The sequence below is a fragment of the Chrysochloris asiatica genome, unplaced genomic scaffold, assembly GCF_000296735.1.
Source record: "Chrysochloris asiatica unplaced genomic scaffold, ChrAsi1.0 scaffold00040, whole genome shotgun sequence".
In the NCBI taxonomy this organism is placed as follows: domain Eukaryota; kingdom Metazoa; phylum Chordata; class Mammalia; order Afrosoricida; family Chrysochloridae; genus Chrysochloris; species Chrysochloris asiatica.
The window spans coordinates 20,694,308-20,711,018 of NW_006408558.1; the positions used below are offsets into that span (position 1 = coordinate 20,694,308).

The 16,711-nt window shown below is 49.0% G+C and overlaps 1 protein-coding gene across 4 annotated transcripts in view; it reads left to right on the forward strand.

Annotated features, from left to right (window-relative positions):
• SF1 (splicing factor 1) overlaps positions 1-13,342 on the forward strand; it is a 14,296-nt gene extending 954 nt beyond the window's left edge. Inside the window, exons 2-14 of one of the 4 annotated variants that reach the window (XM_006860961.1) lie at positions 1,360-1,488; positions 4,460-4,535; positions 7,501-7,653; positions 7,852-7,941; positions 8,247-8,430; positions 8,517-8,632; positions 8,747-8,854; positions 9,944-10,124; positions 10,357-10,630; positions 10,862-10,921; positions 11,027-11,206; positions 11,832-12,036; positions 12,464-13,342. In XM_006860961.1, the coding sequence (XP_006861023.1) occupies positions 1,360-1,488; positions 4,460-4,535; positions 7,501-7,653; positions 7,852-7,941; positions 8,247-8,430; positions 8,517-8,632; positions 8,747-8,854; positions 9,944-10,124; positions 10,357-10,630; positions 10,862-10,921; positions 11,027-11,206; positions 11,832-12,036; positions 12,464-12,593 (1,886 nt within the window). In that variant the 3' untranslated portion in view covers positions 12,594-13,342. Of the gene's footprint in view, positions 1-1,359; positions 1,489-4,459; positions 4,536-7,500; positions 7,654-7,851; positions 7,942-8,246; positions 8,431-8,516; positions 8,633-8,746; positions 8,855-9,943; positions 10,125-10,356; positions 10,635-10,861; positions 10,922-11,026; positions 11,207-11,831 lie in introns of all 4 variants that reach the window. The other 3 variants (XM_006860962.1, XM_006860960.1, XM_006860963.1) reach the window with 3 other exon arrangements.
• The last annotated feature ends 3,369 nt before the right edge of the window (positions 13,343-16,711 follow it).

Consider the following 16,711-nt stretch of genomic DNA (forward strand, 5'->3'; position numbering starts at 1 on the left):
GGGGGGCGCGCGCGCGACCGGCTTCGGGGCGCTCGAGCGCGCAAGCGCGGGGCGGGGGGTGAGGAGAAGGAGGCGATCGGTTAAGCGCAGGCGCAGTGTGGTGCTTGGGCCAAGCAGTGCCGCCGAGGAACCTAGGGCCTCTGCTTGCCCTCCCGTCCGCTGATGAGGGATCAAATGTGGATCGGAGGGGTGTGGACGGGGGTGACAGGAGGGTGTGAAAGCGATAGCTGATGGCGGTTTTGGAAATTGGAAACGTTGTGCTAAGTTGACTGAAAGGGAGAGAAATGAAATTGTGACTTTTCTCTCCCTACGTGTATTTTAGACACGGTTCTCATTCTATAGAATGCATTACCTAATGGTCCCATTTGGGGGCGGGGGAGAATTCTGGTCGCCCCACCTTCCCTGTCGGAACTAATCGCCATTTACCTATTGTGTCCCCTTAATGGCTGTTTTGAAAGAGTTTTCCTATGGGCCTGCACCCCTGGAGATCAAAAACCACTTCTCTGTGGTTACTTGAGAGCTGCTCCTGTATCAGGAGAGGAGGGGGTTGGTTTTTTTTTTTCATCATTGAACAGTTTCTGAGTCTACCTGGCCAGGATCACTGACTGTTGATCTTGGCTAAACTTGAGAAGAAAAAGTTGATCTTGTTGAAGAATTGGCTTGTTCACATAGCAGTGTGTAGTGAGGAAGCACTAGTGGCACAGTAAAGTGCTCAGTTGCCAAACTGAAGGGTCAGAGGGTCAATCCCACTAGCTGCATCCATAAAGATGAGGAAGGATTATGATGAGGCAGTTCCCGGTCCGGTAGTGTGTGTGAAATTGACTTAATGGATTTGGTTTGGGTTTAATGTGTTGAGAGGTTTATTCTTACTGTAACTCCATTCAGAAAGATTGGGGTGGAGGTAGGAGGAGCCACCCATCTCCTTAATATTGCTTAAGAAGAGTTGTCTGCAACCCTTCAATCTGCTCTTGGTCTGTCTTTCAAGCCCTTCATTTTATTATGTGTATATTTACAGATGGATTTGTTATCTTGTTAACACATTAACTGCAGCATTTCTCTGGAGGGAAAATTCATAAATGTGAAGTAAACTCCTACGCAGATCCTTGGTCTCTTTGTATACAGTTAAGTGCCCGTAAGTTGGGTCTGGCTCACTGTGACCCTTTATGGGTTTCTGAGGGGACCCACCAACATTGAAGTTAGCAGTCTAGAGCTTATCTTACACTACCACACCAAGACCCCTATTGTCATTCATTCTGTGCCATTTAAATTTTAGGTCAAGTCTAGTTTGGCATTTGGCTGAGGGTCTGTAGTTACTATGTGAGTTGATATTTGCATCTGACAGACTTTATCTGCCTCTAGACTTCCCAAGTAAGAAGCGGAAGAGAAGTCGTTGGAACCAGGACACAATGGAACAGAAGACAGTGATTCCAGGAATGCCTACTGTTATTCCTCCTGGCCTAACGCGGGAGCAAGAGCGAGCCTATATCGGTAAATACACGTTCTGCATCTAGATGCATTTTTCACATTGTTGTTTATTCTGAGCAGTGTTTTTGCCTGTTGGAAGCTTGAGGTTTGTATTTTGATGAGGGGTACGGTCAGGCGTACTTTGACAACTTTGACGTAAGGTTTTTGCTCATTGAGTCCTGCTTCCACATTCCTTGTTTTGGTTTGTTAGTATCAGCAGTGTTTTCTATGAGTGCCAGGAAGGTAGAGGGGACCCACTTAGGAGTGAGAATAGTCCCCAGCCCAGCCCCCCACCCTCCTCCATCCTTTTCAGCTGCTGTTCAGTCTCCTTGCCAGTTGAGGTGAGTGTCTTGTGCCTCTGGACCTGGCCCCAGTGGAGAACACTGCAGGTATTGTAAACCCAAGTACCTTCTTCACAGCACGGCCTCTCACCGTCATTCTGTATTCTTCCCTCCCCCTAAATTATGGTTTTACTTTTTTATAGGTACTTTGTGAAAGGGAAAAAAAAAAACCCAAAACCTCAGTTTGAACAAAAAAATGGTCCTTTAAATGCATTTATAGTTCACCCTTTTTTACCATTTGAATGTAACCTTCCCTTCAGCATCTTTTCTGGTTTGATTTTTGGAGAGCTGTCTTAAAACAAAGGCTCTTCTATTTACTGCTAAAGAATTCTGCTTGGGAAAGTGATACTGCTGGGATATGGAATGATGAGGTAGCAGGGTAAAAGATGTCATCTGTTGGGAAATTTGAAAACCTAAGTATGACTGACCACGCTGAAAAAAAAATTAACCACCGAATTCCTTTTTTTGTAATACAAGGTTTTTAACGCAGGTTTTACCTTTTACACCTTTGCAGCTATTTCTAGAAAGTTCACTTGATAAATAATTTCTAACTAAACAAGCATCCATTTATTTGGGGGAGGATATTAGACCACAGACCTTCTAGATCTGAGGCTGTGGGTTCACAATTAAAAACCATCTTCAAGGTTGGTGTGTTGAAATTCCTTGAGGGTCTTCATTCTTAGATTGCTAAGAAATTTGAAACCTTGGAACTGTCTCCTGTTCACGGTACTACTGATACTTGTTTTTTCCGCATTTCCACACTGATCCTCTACTCTTGCCCACCTCTTCTGTATCCTGTTGGACCCCTGTGTCCCCTAATGGACTGATGCCCCCAGAACAGGAGTAGACCTAGAACACAGGAAACCGCACAAAGTTCACATCACTGCTCTTTCTGTGAAGGGCGAGTGGGTGCACTAAGCCCTACACGCCAGTTACAGCTGCGGTCAGAGTAGATTAAAAGGACTTCAGAGGCTGGAGGCGAGTGGGTGCACTAAGCCCTACACGCCAGTTACAGCTGTGGTCAGAGTAGATAAAAGGACTTCAGAGGCTGGAGTAGATCCCTGCTTCCTGAACCATCAGGTGAGGGCAGTGCCTTAAAGTTGTTAAATGTGGACTTTCCCCATAAGGCCACAGAAGCTACCACCCCTTTGAATGACCTATTGTTAAGTACCCTGGAGTTGGTTACAACTCACAAAGGCCCTGAAAGGGGTATCCAAGGAGTAACTGGTGGGTTTGAACTGCCAACCTTGTCGCTAGCAGTTCAGTGCTTATCCTACAGTGCCATACCACCCTGAATGATCTGTAGTGCCCGCTCTTTTCCTCAGATAAGAATCCAGGTGCTCCACTGTCCAGTTACGGACTGCCTATGCCCATGAAGGTGACTTTGATCTTCAGTTTTTTAAATTTGACTACTAAATTAGACTTAAGTAGCATACAGGAGCTTAGGGAACCCTGTGTTACTCACTTTTTGCCCATGCTGTACATTGTCTCCAGAATGCCCGAAACATCACTTCTTGAAGCCAATACAAATTTCCATTTCTTCAGAGCTTGAAATATGTGTGTGATGTGGCTCTGTGAGATGTAGTTCAAATGAAAAGAGCATCTTGGGTTATACATGCATTAATGCAGTCTTAGCATGAGTTCCACATGACCCCAACCCAGTAGGTTTGTCTTTGTGAGAGATGTCTGCTGAGCTTTCAGGTCCTGTGAAGGTAAGAAACAGGGTGGGTGGTTACTCAGCTCGGGAAGACACTGCCTTGACTCTGCAGTTACCATTTTCTCAGAAGCAGCTGTGTGACATATCCCGGGTCATTGGCAACTTTTGTGAAACCCTCATCTTTCTTGTTCTTGTGCGAAGGCCCAAGGGCCACACACATTCTCCTTGAGCCACACTTTTCAACCTCAGCACCCCCACTTTAACTTTGTCCACATTAATAGCAAGTCTGAAAAATACTTAACCTTTATGACTACTGGTTTATTAGAGGAAATGGTTTGCATCTTTGTGAATACAAGCAGCAGGCCTGGGGAGACCTGTACTAGCATGGGTCTGCTTGTAAAGAAAGAGTGTACAAATTTCTGTAAGATGTTAAAGTGGTTATTAAATGTTTTAAGTTGCTAAAGAATTTTGTGATGAACCTGATCTATGTTCAACTGGTACTGTGTTTTGTGTTTTTTTTTTTTTTTTGGTCCAATGCAATTGGGTCTCATTTCAGGCCATGTTTAATATTTTAATGAAGAAAAATGCACTCTTGCTCTCAAGACAATAATGTGTGGGGATACTGGAGTATTGGTGGGACATTGGTGGTTTGGGTTTTGGGTGTCCGTTGCATAGCAAGCCTTGGGGAGGACGAGGTAAATTACCTCCTAGTAATTGCGTTGATGTTAGCCTTAGTGAACAGTCTATTGCTAACCCCTCTTCCACCAAACTGTTTGCTTCCTTAAGTGATAACCATTTGAAGTGAAACATATCCATAGATGTAATTGGACTCCTGCCAATAGGTGGTTGGGAGTTTTTGCCTCAGTGTGTTCACTGATCAGTCATGCCTTTCAAAGTCTCCGAGTTCTTCATGCTTGTTGTTGAGATTTGAGATGTTTTTTGGTAACATTGTCTTTTTTCCATCCTTTTTTTTCTTTCCTAACCTGGTTTCTTCCAGTGCAACTGCAGATAGAAGACCTGACTCGTAAACTGCGCACAGGAGACCTGGGCATCCCCCCTAACCCTGAGGACAGGTTGGGAAACAGTTTTAACCAGCTGACAGTAACGCTTTTACCTTTTTCTCAATACGTTTTACTGGTGGCAACATATTGTATCAGTTTGATAAATTCCTAGTAAGACGACCGGTACTGTGACCATTTGAAGGGAATAGGGTTTTAATTAGCAGTAATTATATTGTTAGAATAATCAACAATTAGAAAGTTGGAATGAAATTTAATTGCTAGCAGCATAAAAAGTTACAGGAAAATGGACAACTGGTTTCTAATTGGTAAGCATATAGATGTTAACCTGATTTACCCATCCCTAGGGACAGTGAGGTGGCCCGTTAACCTGCCTGTTTCAGTACCTGCTTGGCTGAAAGCCCAGGGTATAGAGTTTTTCTCACAGGTAACGATGCAGGATTAAGACTTTATGAGCAGGCCAGCACCCCAGTGTGGTCAGCTCTTGGCTGCAGTCTTCCTGCTCATGGTTTTCAGATGGTTTCCAAATCAGATGAGATTTCTAACCAACTTCCTTTACTGCCAGTTAATTTTCAGCCTTGGCCATTGCCTGGAGGGAGAGGGGGCTGGGAGGGACCAGGACATTCTTACTGTTTGGGAAAGTCGAGCGACCCAACCCTAAAGACTGCATTTTAAGGGGAATGTGGTCCTCAAACAGCTGTGTTGATGTCCTTTAGTTCAAAGTTCCTTTCACCTCTGACAAGTCTCAAATGTATCTATGAGGGAAATGAACTTTTATAAAGGGGCTTTTATTGGCTAATTGGTCTTTGAACAGCTAAAATCTGGTCATTTAATAAAAAGGTCATTTACCCTGCCTCCACCTGAAATTGAAGATACTACTATTTAATCCCCAGTTAGCAGGAAAGCAAGGCAGATGCTCTGATGGCTCTGGAAGCCACTTCTGTAGTCCCTTTACCAGCAAACAAATGAACTTCTTATTTATTTCTCCATAATTGACCCTTCAATATTAAGGTTTTGTGGGGTTTTTTTAAACCTATAAATTTTGCTTGGAGGGTCATATGCTGTATTTGGGGATTTTTTTTGGTTTGGAGCTATTTTTTCCCCTTTAAAAGATTTGCATTGGGCAGTAGACCATGCCTGTGCCTCTTTTGCCCTTTTTTTCTTTACTTTTAATAAACTACGTCATATCAGGTGACGAGGCAGTTCTCCAGAAAGTTGACTTTGTAACAAATCTCCTTTGTTACTGGAGAGGTGGGAATAGAACTGAATTGCTCTAATCTGACAGCCTGTGCAAGGTGAAGAAGTTGGGCCAGTCTAACAGCTAGAATGTTAATCATTGCCTTTTACTTCCACAATTGAGAAAGAGGGGTTCAATTGTTGTAAGGCCTTTAAATGACCAATTTGGTGCTGGTAAAACTTGTTTTGGTGACTAGCCAGAAATACTTAATTCCTGACAGTGGCAGGGTGGGTGGGTAATAGAAACATCTGCATCTTAGAAGTTAAGGCAGAGCAGTTTCTCCTCTCATACTTCCTCTGAAAGAGGCCCTAAGACCCTGGTTGGTTTTGCTGTGAGCCCAGGTTGGAGGGAAATGCATGAATTTCTTTCTTTAGTAAAATAAATGAAGTTCTTAAAGTGTATTCTCAAAATTCAGCCACTTTATATGCTATTTTAATGTTGCTTTAACTTGCTTAGTTACAAATGTTCTAAAATCTGTTGTAGACATATATGTATAAGATGATAGTCTAATGAGCTGGGGTGTGTTTGCTTTTATTCATGACTTGGATTGTGCTAACAGTTTATACAAATGCTAGAAGCGGAGGTGTCATTTAGCCGTCATTAGCCATGAACAAACCTGACCTTTTATTCCATCGTGTGTGTAACGTGGTGTGACATGGTTCCCTTTAGGCTGAAGACAGTGGGAGCAGCCGAGTTCAGTCCTTGCTCTCCAACTAGGCAAGGTCCTTGCAACTAAACCAAGGGTGTAGGAGTCTTGACAACTTTCAAGATGTTTTTTTAAATAACCTGATCCACATGGTCTCTTCCCTTCTTGCAGCTGCTACTAAATTTTCATTCAGAATATCAAGCTATGATCCTTTTTGTAATCTGAACTCAGAATTCTGGGAGTGTAACTTCTCTTTTTTATGATTACCGCAAAACCCAACTGTGGTAAACTGACCATTTATCATGACTTTTTTTTTTAATGTAGCAACAGCATTTTACTTCTTAAAAAGTGAGAGAGAAAACCTGCTTTCTGGACTTGTAAACTAGGGAGGAGAAACAGTAGGCTTTCCCTTGCTGTTTGCAGGTTCAGACCCTAGATTAAGTATTTGACCAAATCTGCATTGGCAGCCTCTCTTAGAAGCTGCTTTAGCATTTTAACGTTTCTCTCTACCCAGACTCCCCAACTTCGAACAGCCAGAAAACAGGTTGACTCCTGGGCCTTGGACGCAGCCAGCCAGGCCATTGAAGGAAAGCAGAGGAAGCCTTGCACCATCTCTCTCCATTGTGGGGCCACATAGCTGCAGTAGCCTTGAGTCCCAGTTGATTGAGTCAAAGAACTCTTCTCATGTGACAGGGACACAGACACTTCCTTATAGGGTGTGAGCTCTCCAAGAGTTTTATGTTTGACCTAGACTTTGGGGTATCCGTGGCTGATAAAGTTGTAATAATGTGATTTTTTTTTTCTCAAATGAAAAATCTAATTGGCAAGAAGACTCAAGAGGGTGATACTGTCCTTGCCATTTAACAGTACAGAAATTTTCCCCTAGAAGGACAGACTTTTTTCTTCTCATCACTGTTAGAAGCTGCACACACACAAACTCCTTCAGTCCCCTTAATGTTAAGCCAGCGTCCATCTCTCCATTCCACATGATCTTTGAGAGCACACGTTATGGTCGGTTCCTCCGAAGAGTGTTGTGTTAGGGTCTGAGAGACAGGGCTGGGGAAGGCTTACTATGGCCCATGTCGGGATCAGCGGACCATGAGGGCCAAGCAGTAATGGTGCTGTGTCTCCCACAGGTCCCCTTCCCCCGAGCCCATCTACAACAGTGAGGGGAAGCGGCTCAACACCCGAGAGTTCCGCACACGCAAAAAGCTTGAAGAGGAGCGACACAACCTCATCACGGAGATGGTTGCACTCAACCCCGACTTCAAGCCGCCTGCAGATTACAAGTAAGCAGACATCAATGATAAGGACACAGGCCAATTCTATGTGGCCGGCTGGAACAGTTTTGGTACTGATGTTTTCCCTCCTAATTATCCCCGATCCCCATAATCACATGACACCAAGAGTTTGTTCCATAAGAGCAGCTGACTGGTAACGTCATCCTCAGATGTCTGCAAAGGTACTGACAGTCTTGTCTTTTTCAGACCTCCAGCCACACGTGTGAGCGATAAAGTCATGATTCCACAAGACGAGTATCCAGAAATCAACTTTGTGGGGCTGCTAATTGGGCCCAGGTGAATAAGAACCTTTGCGGTGTGTTTATGTTGTACCTAATTGGATGATCTGAGCTTCCCTTCCTGTAGTGGGTGGGAGCTTCCCTTTGGCTGAGTTAGGCTTTTTTGTGTGAGAATCTCATAACTTCCCATTTTACTGTGGCGAAGTACTGCTACACTGACCTGAACTTAGAGGTCACTGAGCTCTGGGTGGGAAATGGCAGCTATCTGTACTTATGGTTTCTCACTTGTCTGCTCTGGAGTGAACTGGCATGTGAAGAGCCCTAACACAATCCTTTCTGCCCTTTGCTCTCTGCCTCTGACAGAGGGAACACCCTGAAGAACATCGAGAAGGAGTGCAATGCCAAAATTATGATCCGGGGAAAGGGGTCTGTGAAAGAAGGGAAGGTTGGGCGCAAAGATGGCCAGATGCTGCCAGGGGAAGATGAGCCGCTTCATGCGCTGGTTACCGCTAACACCATGGAGAATGTCAAAAAGGCGGTAGAACAGGTGAGTGCCCAGAGAGGATGCGTCTTACCAGTGTCCAAGTGGTGGTCCCAGCACATTGCTGATGTCCCCCTTTACACCTTCACTAGATAAGAAACATCCTGAAGCAAGGTATTGAGACCCCTGAGGACCAGAACGACTTACGAAAGATGCAGCTTCGGGAGTTGGCGCGATTGAACGGGACTCTTCGGGAAGATGATAACAGGTCTGTGGTGGTTACAGGGGAGTGCAGGGAGACCTGAGGAACTTTGGGGAGTAGAGCTAGCTGTCTTCTGTAGCTCTTGAGTTGATTTTTTTTCCCCTCCTTTTCCATCAACAGGATCTTAAGACCCTGGCAGAGCTCAGAAACCCGTAGCATAACCAACACCACAGTGTGCACCAAGTGTGGGGGAGCTGGACACATTGCTTCAGACTGCAAGTTCCAGAGGTGAGTGAGCAGTTCTGGAGGTTTCTGTGGTGTACGGGATCGCTTTTCAGCACGTTGATTGGGTGTTATGGACCCAATACTGTTGTTGTTAAGTGCCGTCAAGTTGGTTCCAACCCATAGCGACCCTGTGTAGGATTTCCGAGGAGCAGCTGGTGAGCTTGAACCACCAACTATGCTGATAAAACCGACTTTGTAATCCAGTGCATTTTAGCCCACATTGCTACCCCAATTTGTGAAAAAGGCTTGAAAGGGGACAAATTTTTAAACCAGAATTAGAGACTGCCTTTTGTAGAATATCCTATCTTACAGCTCATTTGAAGTTTCCATTCTGGGATCGTTGTCTTCACTGGGGTTCCATAGTAACTGTGTTGGTTACTTGCCTACCATTGGCTCAGGAAGGCATAGCAGACTTTCCCAGTACAAATCAGTTCTCAGGATCACCATTTTTCTACTTAGGTGGCAACTTTCTCAGGCATTTTTCAGGGAATATTTTTATTCCCTCAAACTGGGGGCCTTGATCCTTGGGGAAACACACTTTCTAGGTGCCTCACCCAGGATCTCTGCTAAGGCAGAGACTTGTGATCCTGTCTGGTGCAAAACAGCACTGAAGTAAGGGTGGTGACCTGTGCCTGATTTTTCTCAGAAACTTCTGTATACAGTGTTGTTAAAGTGCCGTCGAGTCGATTTTGACTCATTGTGATCCTATATTAAGTTTCCGAGGAGGAGCAGGTGAGCTGTTGAACTGCCAACCTTCCAGTTCAGACTGACCCTGCAGTCCAGCGCGTTAATCTGTAGCACCATACCAGGACTCCAGGTGTTGGCCTCTTTCCAAGGTCAACCATAGTCTGGAAATACTTAATATTGTGTACTATTCTAAGTAGTGTGATGAATTCTCATCCTGTCCCAGAGCTGGCTTCCTCGGATGTCCTATGGGCTGGCACTCCCACCGTGGGTAGCGTTCAGTACTTTTCTGTGGTTTCAGACATCCACTGGGGTTAAGGAGAGGACCACAGTGTAAATTGTTGGTGGTAGCTGTGTCCTCAAAAGAATCCTCAGAATGTCCCCTTTCTCTTTTTCTACTCCTCTTAGGCCTGGTGACCCTCAGTCAGCTCAGGATAAAGCACGGATGGATAAAGAATATTTGTCCCTTATGGCTGAGCTAGGAGAAGCACCAGTCCCAGCATCTGTGGGCTCCACCTCTGGACCTGCTGCCACACCCCTGGCTAGTGCACCCCGGCCTGCGGCTCCCGCCAACAACCCTCCTCCACCAGTGAGTCTTGGGAGCTACTTGTCTTGGTCTGGCTTCTGCAGTCTCTCCCCCAGAGACTGGCAGCATGGCCAGGTGCTTTGGGTCGAACAGATGGATGGACGTGACTGGCAACACTGGTCTTCCGGGATGTCGGACCATTGAGTTTTCTGTTTAGGTCCCTTGGCAGAGCCGAAAGACCAGTGTTGCCACCGGGGGGGCAGGCCAGGGCATTGGCAGGAAATACTCTCACTAGTCTCTCATGTCCACTACCCAGAGCCGCCCACCCTGGATGAATTCTGGCCCTTCAGAGAACCGGCCGTACCACGGCATGCATGGAGGTGGTCCTGGTGGCCCAGGAGGTGGCCCCCACAGCTTCCCACATCCATTACCCAGTCTGACGGGTGGGCATGGTGGCCATCCCATGCAGCACAACCCTAATGGGCCCCCACCCCCGTGGATGCAGCCGCCGCCACCACCGATGAATCAGGGCCCCCACCCACCTGGGCACCATGGCCCTCCTCCAATGGGTAAGTAAGTGTCAGAGCAGAGACCTTGGGGCTCTGGGCTAGGCTGGCAGCAGTTCTGACTAGCTGGGTCGCGTGTGGGGTCCCCTAGATTTCCTCCAGACAGAGAGCAGGACTCTACTCAGCTCAAGGTGTGGCTTATGTGTGGCCAGGTGCTCAGAGCAGTGGGGGTTGGGGAGGTCTCCACTGCCAGTCACATGTCCTGCTAAGTTCCTGCTCTTTCCTTCCATCAAGATCAGTACCTGGGAAGTACGCCTGTGGGCTCTGGGGTCTATCGCCTGCATCAAGGAAAAGGTAACGGAGCCTGTTGTCCTCTGGGGTCTTTTCCAGCCTGGGAGTGAGAGGGGTTCTGTGGGAAGCCCCTCTTCTTCAAGACCTCACCCTTGCCTCACCTGGCAGGTATGATGCCGCCGCCGCCTATGGGCATGATGCCACCGCCGCCGCCGCCTCCCAGTGGGCAGCCCCCACCCCCTCCCTCTGGTCCTCTTCCCCCATGGCAACAGCAGCAGCAGCAGCCGCCGCCACCCCCTCCACCCAGCAGCAGTATGGCTTCCAGCACCCCCTTACCATGGCAGCAAAGTGAGTAGAAATTGTCGGGCTGGTGGGGGTGGGTGGGATGGGTGTGTGGTGAGGCTCTGGCCTTTGCCAGGGGTGAGAATGTAACAGGAAAGGGTCTCCTGGCCCACAGGGACCTCGTGGGGAGGAGAGCTGATGTTTGGTGTGGTTGTGTCTGGGGAAGGTTCGTGGGGCTCCTGGAGGGGAGCTGGAAGTCTAGGCTCTCGCCGGCTGGTGCACGCATGCGCAAGGAGAGGGCTGTGACTGGGCCTGAGAGACTGCTGGGTGGGCCGGGAGTGGGGAGAGCAGCTGTGGCCTTGAGGTTGAATGTGCCGTTAGGTGGTGGCAGCGGCGGCTGGGCGGAGGGATGTCAGAGCCCGGTCTTAGTCTGGTGCCTTCCCCTCAGCCCTTCCTGGGGCACTGGTGACAAAGGGCTTACTCTACACAGCCCAGGGACCTTGAGGCCGACCCCAGGGTAGTCCTACCCAGTTCTCCACCCCCATCCCCAGGACAGTCCCCGCCCGCCCGCCCCCTTTGTACCGCATGCCAAGCAAGGAGCAGGCGCCCTGGCCCCCATCCCAAGGCAGCAGCCGCAGAGAGCCGCGGTGTGCTCCCGCGCGTGTGACCTTGGGCTTCTTTACCACCCCAGATACGACGACCACCACCACGAGCGCTGGCACAGGGTCCATCCCGCCATGGCAACAGCAGCAGGCGGCTGCCGCAGCTTCTCCAGGAGCCCCTCAGATGCAAGGCAACCCCACTATGGTGCCCCTGCCCCCCGGGGTCCAGCCGCCTCTGCCGCCCGGTGCCCCTCCCCCTCCGCCGCCTCCGCCACCTGGTTCCGCCGGCATGATGTATGCCCCGCCCCCTCCTCCTCCACCTCCCATGGACCCTTCTAACTTTGTCACCATGATGGGCATGGGGGTGGCGGGCATGCCGCCCTTCGGGATGCCTCCAGCTCCCCCACCGCCTCCACCACAGAACTAGACTTGTTTTTTTAAGAAAATATATATTATAGAGAGCGAAAGAGAGAGAGAATTGGTCTCATTTAAACACGCCGAACCTCACCATATGGAGCCAGACTTTGGGACGCACGCATGTGATAGTGTGCACGCATGTGTGTGTGTGCACGCACCGGGCTGGGCCAAGCGGCAAGGACTCGCTTGGGGTGTAGGGGCGCCAGCTTGGGCTCTCCTGGCGCCCCGTAGCATCGAGTGTCTTCTTTGTCTTCTTTCTCTCCTCACCCAACTCCCTTTGCCTCTCCCCAAACCGGGCCGCCAGGATCCCTCCCCGCGGCGGCGCTGGCCCGAGCCATGAGAGAGAGGACTTTCCGCGCCCATTGGTGACCCTTCCAGGCAGACCGCCTCAGCAGCGCCCCTGGTGGACAGGATGGTTCGGCAAAGCAGCCTGAGTTATTTTTGTGGACGGAATCGGAACACGCTGGCTCCATATCGTGATATTTTTATTAATTTGTTTTCTTTTTCCTTTGTTATTTCTGTATCTTTTCCTTTCTTCAGACTCCGTCCAAGGAGATGCTCTCCCCGGGCTTCTGCTGCAGTTAAACTTCTCTCCCTTTTCTCCACTCCTGGGTTCTTCTTTCCAAGGAGAGGGGAGCAAATGGCTTTAGGCCCAGGCTCTGGCTGAGTGTCCACTTAGCGATGGTGGGGTGTTTTCACTGCTAAGTTTTTCAGGGGGCCGGTGCCGCTTGGGGTTTTATCTCTGCCACCCTTGTGGAGGGTCTTGTAAAATGGGTTACTCTCCCAGGTCCCATCCATTGCGGCACTGCTGCCAGCGAAAGGTTAGGCAGCCACCCCAGGCTTGCCTGCTAGTCCCAAATTCTCTCCTGTGTTCGTGACCACCTATGCTGCCTCAGATCCCATTTGTTCCTCTCCTTCTTCGAAGGCTTCCTTTTCCATTTGATTTCTATCCCAACCATCTGAATGTTTTGCAGTGTCCAAGGGTTTGAGCCCCTTGGTCTGCTTTCTGCTTTTTTTCCCCATCCCTCTTTCTGGAGTGATTCTGTTGACAATGATGTATAACGCGCGTCCTCTTCACTGGTTTATCTGCAGAAATTTCTCTGGGCTTTTTTTGGTGTATGCGTCAATGCTGCGTTAAAGGGGGAAATTCCATTGAATAAAAGAGCAGTGTGGTTTTCTGGGTGTGTGTCTTTCTTCCTTTTCTCTGGAGCCCCTCCCACCACCAGTAGCAGCAGCCCTTTTGTGACTCTCTGTGTGGGTTCAGTACCTGGCTCCATTCTTCCTCTTGGGGAAGCCTGCCACCTGCTGCCCTCTATGTCTCAGGCTGAAGGCAGAGTGTGTGGGTGGCTCCATCCTCGTCCTCTTGTTTACTGGTTCTTGTAGCTAAGGACCAAATCAACCCCTCCCTGATCCCACCTCCTCCTGTCAGTTATTCTTGAATGCCTTCCTCTGGGGCTTGGACCCACTTATGCCTGGAAGCTGCCCTGATACCAAGGCCTTGGGCCTGGGGTGCCTCAGCACTGAAGGTCAGGCCAACTAATCCTGCCTGTCGCCACAGAGCAACTAAAATTAAAACTGCCAAGTGGCTTTCTCTGCTGGTGACTTGCAGCCTGCCAAGACTGCAGGCCTAGAGGAGTGGCAGGGCAGGATCAAGGGCCACGTCAGCACTTACTGGCCCAGGGTTTCAGGGTGGCTTTGTTCTTCCATGTCCAGGGCAGTGGATAGTGGCTATTGTATGAGAAAAATCCACATTCCCTGCACGCAGTGAACTGCTCTGACAACTGGCCGTTGCTGGGCAACATGGTGTCTGGGGAAAGCCAGGCTAGCTGCCGTTCCTCAGTTTCCTTGCCTGCATTAAAGGGAGACTAAGGAATAAGCAAGTTCTCTTTTCCTCTGCTCTGGTCTGTCCAATAGGGACAGCTACAGTCTGGGTTCCTGTTTAGCCTTGAACTGCTTACCTGGAATGACCAGAATGCCTTTTCTATAGGCCTGCGGGCTGAGGAGGCCTCAGAGACTAGGCCAGCTCAGTGGGTTCCCATAACCATGTTCCTGTCAGCACGAAGATGGGATGGACGATCTTTTTCCTTTGTCCTTAAATGAGAGGCTGGCTACCTACCCTCTTTGACCTTGGCTTCCCCTCATTGCTTCCCCCACAAGCTTGGTTTCCCTGGTGGGCTCATTGGGCGGTTAATTAGCTCTTTGAAGCCCTGGAAGAGGCAAAGTGGCGCTATGTGGGTTTTAGAAATAAAATCAATAAAGGACTTAACCACAGCCCAGCTATCTCTTCAGTCTCTCCCTTGGGGGCAGCTCCATTCCTGTGCTGGCTCCCTCCCACCGACATTCGTTAGGGTTTCAGAAGGAAAGTGGCTGGTAAACAGACCTTTCTTCAAGCTTTGAGGCTCCAAAATGGTCACAGTAGGTACCTACCTGTATGGGCTAGTAAGATGTGGCCCACCTGCCTGAAGGCGTACAGGCACTCTTCATGTCAGTTTGTGTTGCTGCAGCAGTGTCTACCCCCCACCAAGCTTGAAAGGGATGCATTCAGAAAGGTCAGCACTGGACTGACCTTTGTTACTGAGACTGGCCAGGCATGTGGCCTCAGACACCTAATTTCTGGTTAGAGATGTAGCTGGCTTGGAAGTACACAACCTGAGTTTCTAAAGGTTCAGAAGATGCTTCCAGGCTCATTGAAGTAAATCACACCACCACTGGGGGTGGGATGGGAATGGGGACAAAGTCTGAACCTTCCCCGTGCTGGAGCTGTGGTCTTCAAAATCAGAGTAAGGCTGTAGGTAGCATCCAGTGTCAAAGAGCTTGGAAAACAGTGTGGGGACACAGAAGAAAAGCAGGCAGTTGGACAAGGTGAGTGTATGTGAGAGTAGAATGCTCGTACCTGAGGGGGGAGGTGTCAGAACATGAGTGCATTGTGCATACTAAGCAAGAGATGGGTGCAGGGGAAGGTGGGGCATGGGCCCTGTCTGCCATGGTGCTCAATAGGGGTTTGAGCAAAGGAGAGCTGTGGCCAGGTTGTGCTGCTGAAGTGGGTCCCATGGGCCATGGGCCACAGCAGCTTTGGAGTCTTCTCCCTCTGTTGTATGCTGGTGTTTTCTTCCTGACCTCAAAACATTTTACTAAACATGGCATTGAGGCCCATCCAAAAACCAAGCCCACTGTCATCAAAGCCATCCTGATGCATAGTGGTCCTACCATCTTCCCGAAGAGTAGATGGTGTATGCGAACCACTGTTAGTAGCCCAACACTTAAGCTACTACACCACTAGGGCTCCTGTGCTATTCGAGAAAGGGTTGTTAAAGTCCCTTGTGTTTCAAATGGCTTTGCAGTCCAGCACATTAACCCACTGTGCCTCACTAGGACACCCATCATCTGGATTCCAACTCAGCGACTCCACAGGGTTGCCAAGGCCTGTAATCTTCACATCCTTCTCCCTTAGAGCAGCTGGTGGGGTCAGTGCCAATCTTTCAGCAACCAAGCAATGTCCCGCCAGGGCCCCTTAGGGCCAGCACAGGCTCCAAGTCTGGGCCCCACAGTGAGCTGGCAATCCGGGGGCTGGGCCCACTGTGGCTCAGGAAGTCCTCAGAGGCAGCTTGGCCTTCCCCAAACCCTGGGCTCCCAAGAGCGTCCTGCAGCTGTCCAGGCCTCTGGCCAGAACAACCAGTCCTTCCCCTCCCCAGGCCCACCGCCTGGCCTGGCAGCTCAGACCTGGATTGAAATAGCACAAGGTGCTAGGCACCTTTTGCTCAATAGAATAAGGCAGGACATAGCCTGCCCCCAGTAGCTCTGGTAGCATAGTGGTTACGAATCGGGCTACTAACCTCAAGGTCAGCAGTTCAAAACTACCACCTGTTCTGTGGGATAAAGACACTCTGCTTCTGTAAATATTTGCAGCCTTGAAAACCCTGTACAGGGTCACTACAAGTCAGAACTGACTCCACGGCACCAATAGATTAGGAAGCAGCATCTGGATGAGGGATTCATACTAAATTGAAAATATAGGCGATCCCTCGGCAGCACAAGCAGTTTGCAAAAAGTTTGGTGGTTCGAATCAACCTATGGTGCTGCAGAAGAAAGTGTGGTGATGTACTTGTGTCAAGATTACAGCTACGAAAACTCTAGGGGACTCAGCTCTTCCGGGAGTTGGAATTAACTTGATGCCTTTGGTTTTGGTTTGCGAGCACGGATGAACCTGAGGCTCAGAAAAGTAAAGCAACCAGTCTGAAACGACAGCAAGTCAGCAGTGAAACCAGGACTTGATCAGACATCTGGAGCCGCCAAAGCCTCAAGCTGCTGGACCAATGTTTACAGGCTCTTTACAGGCCAGATGACATGATGACTGAGTCCCATAACCCAGCCCAGCCCAGCCCAGCCTATGGCTCATGAATGGGAGGGGTCAGTAAGGGAATGCTTCCCATCCATCAATCACCTGTGGCTGGAATACCAAAAAATAAAAACTGCTGTTGAATTGATTCTAACTCATGGCGACCCATGAGTTAAAAGGGCCCCCGGGTTTAACTAGTCAATGGAGACAGATGAG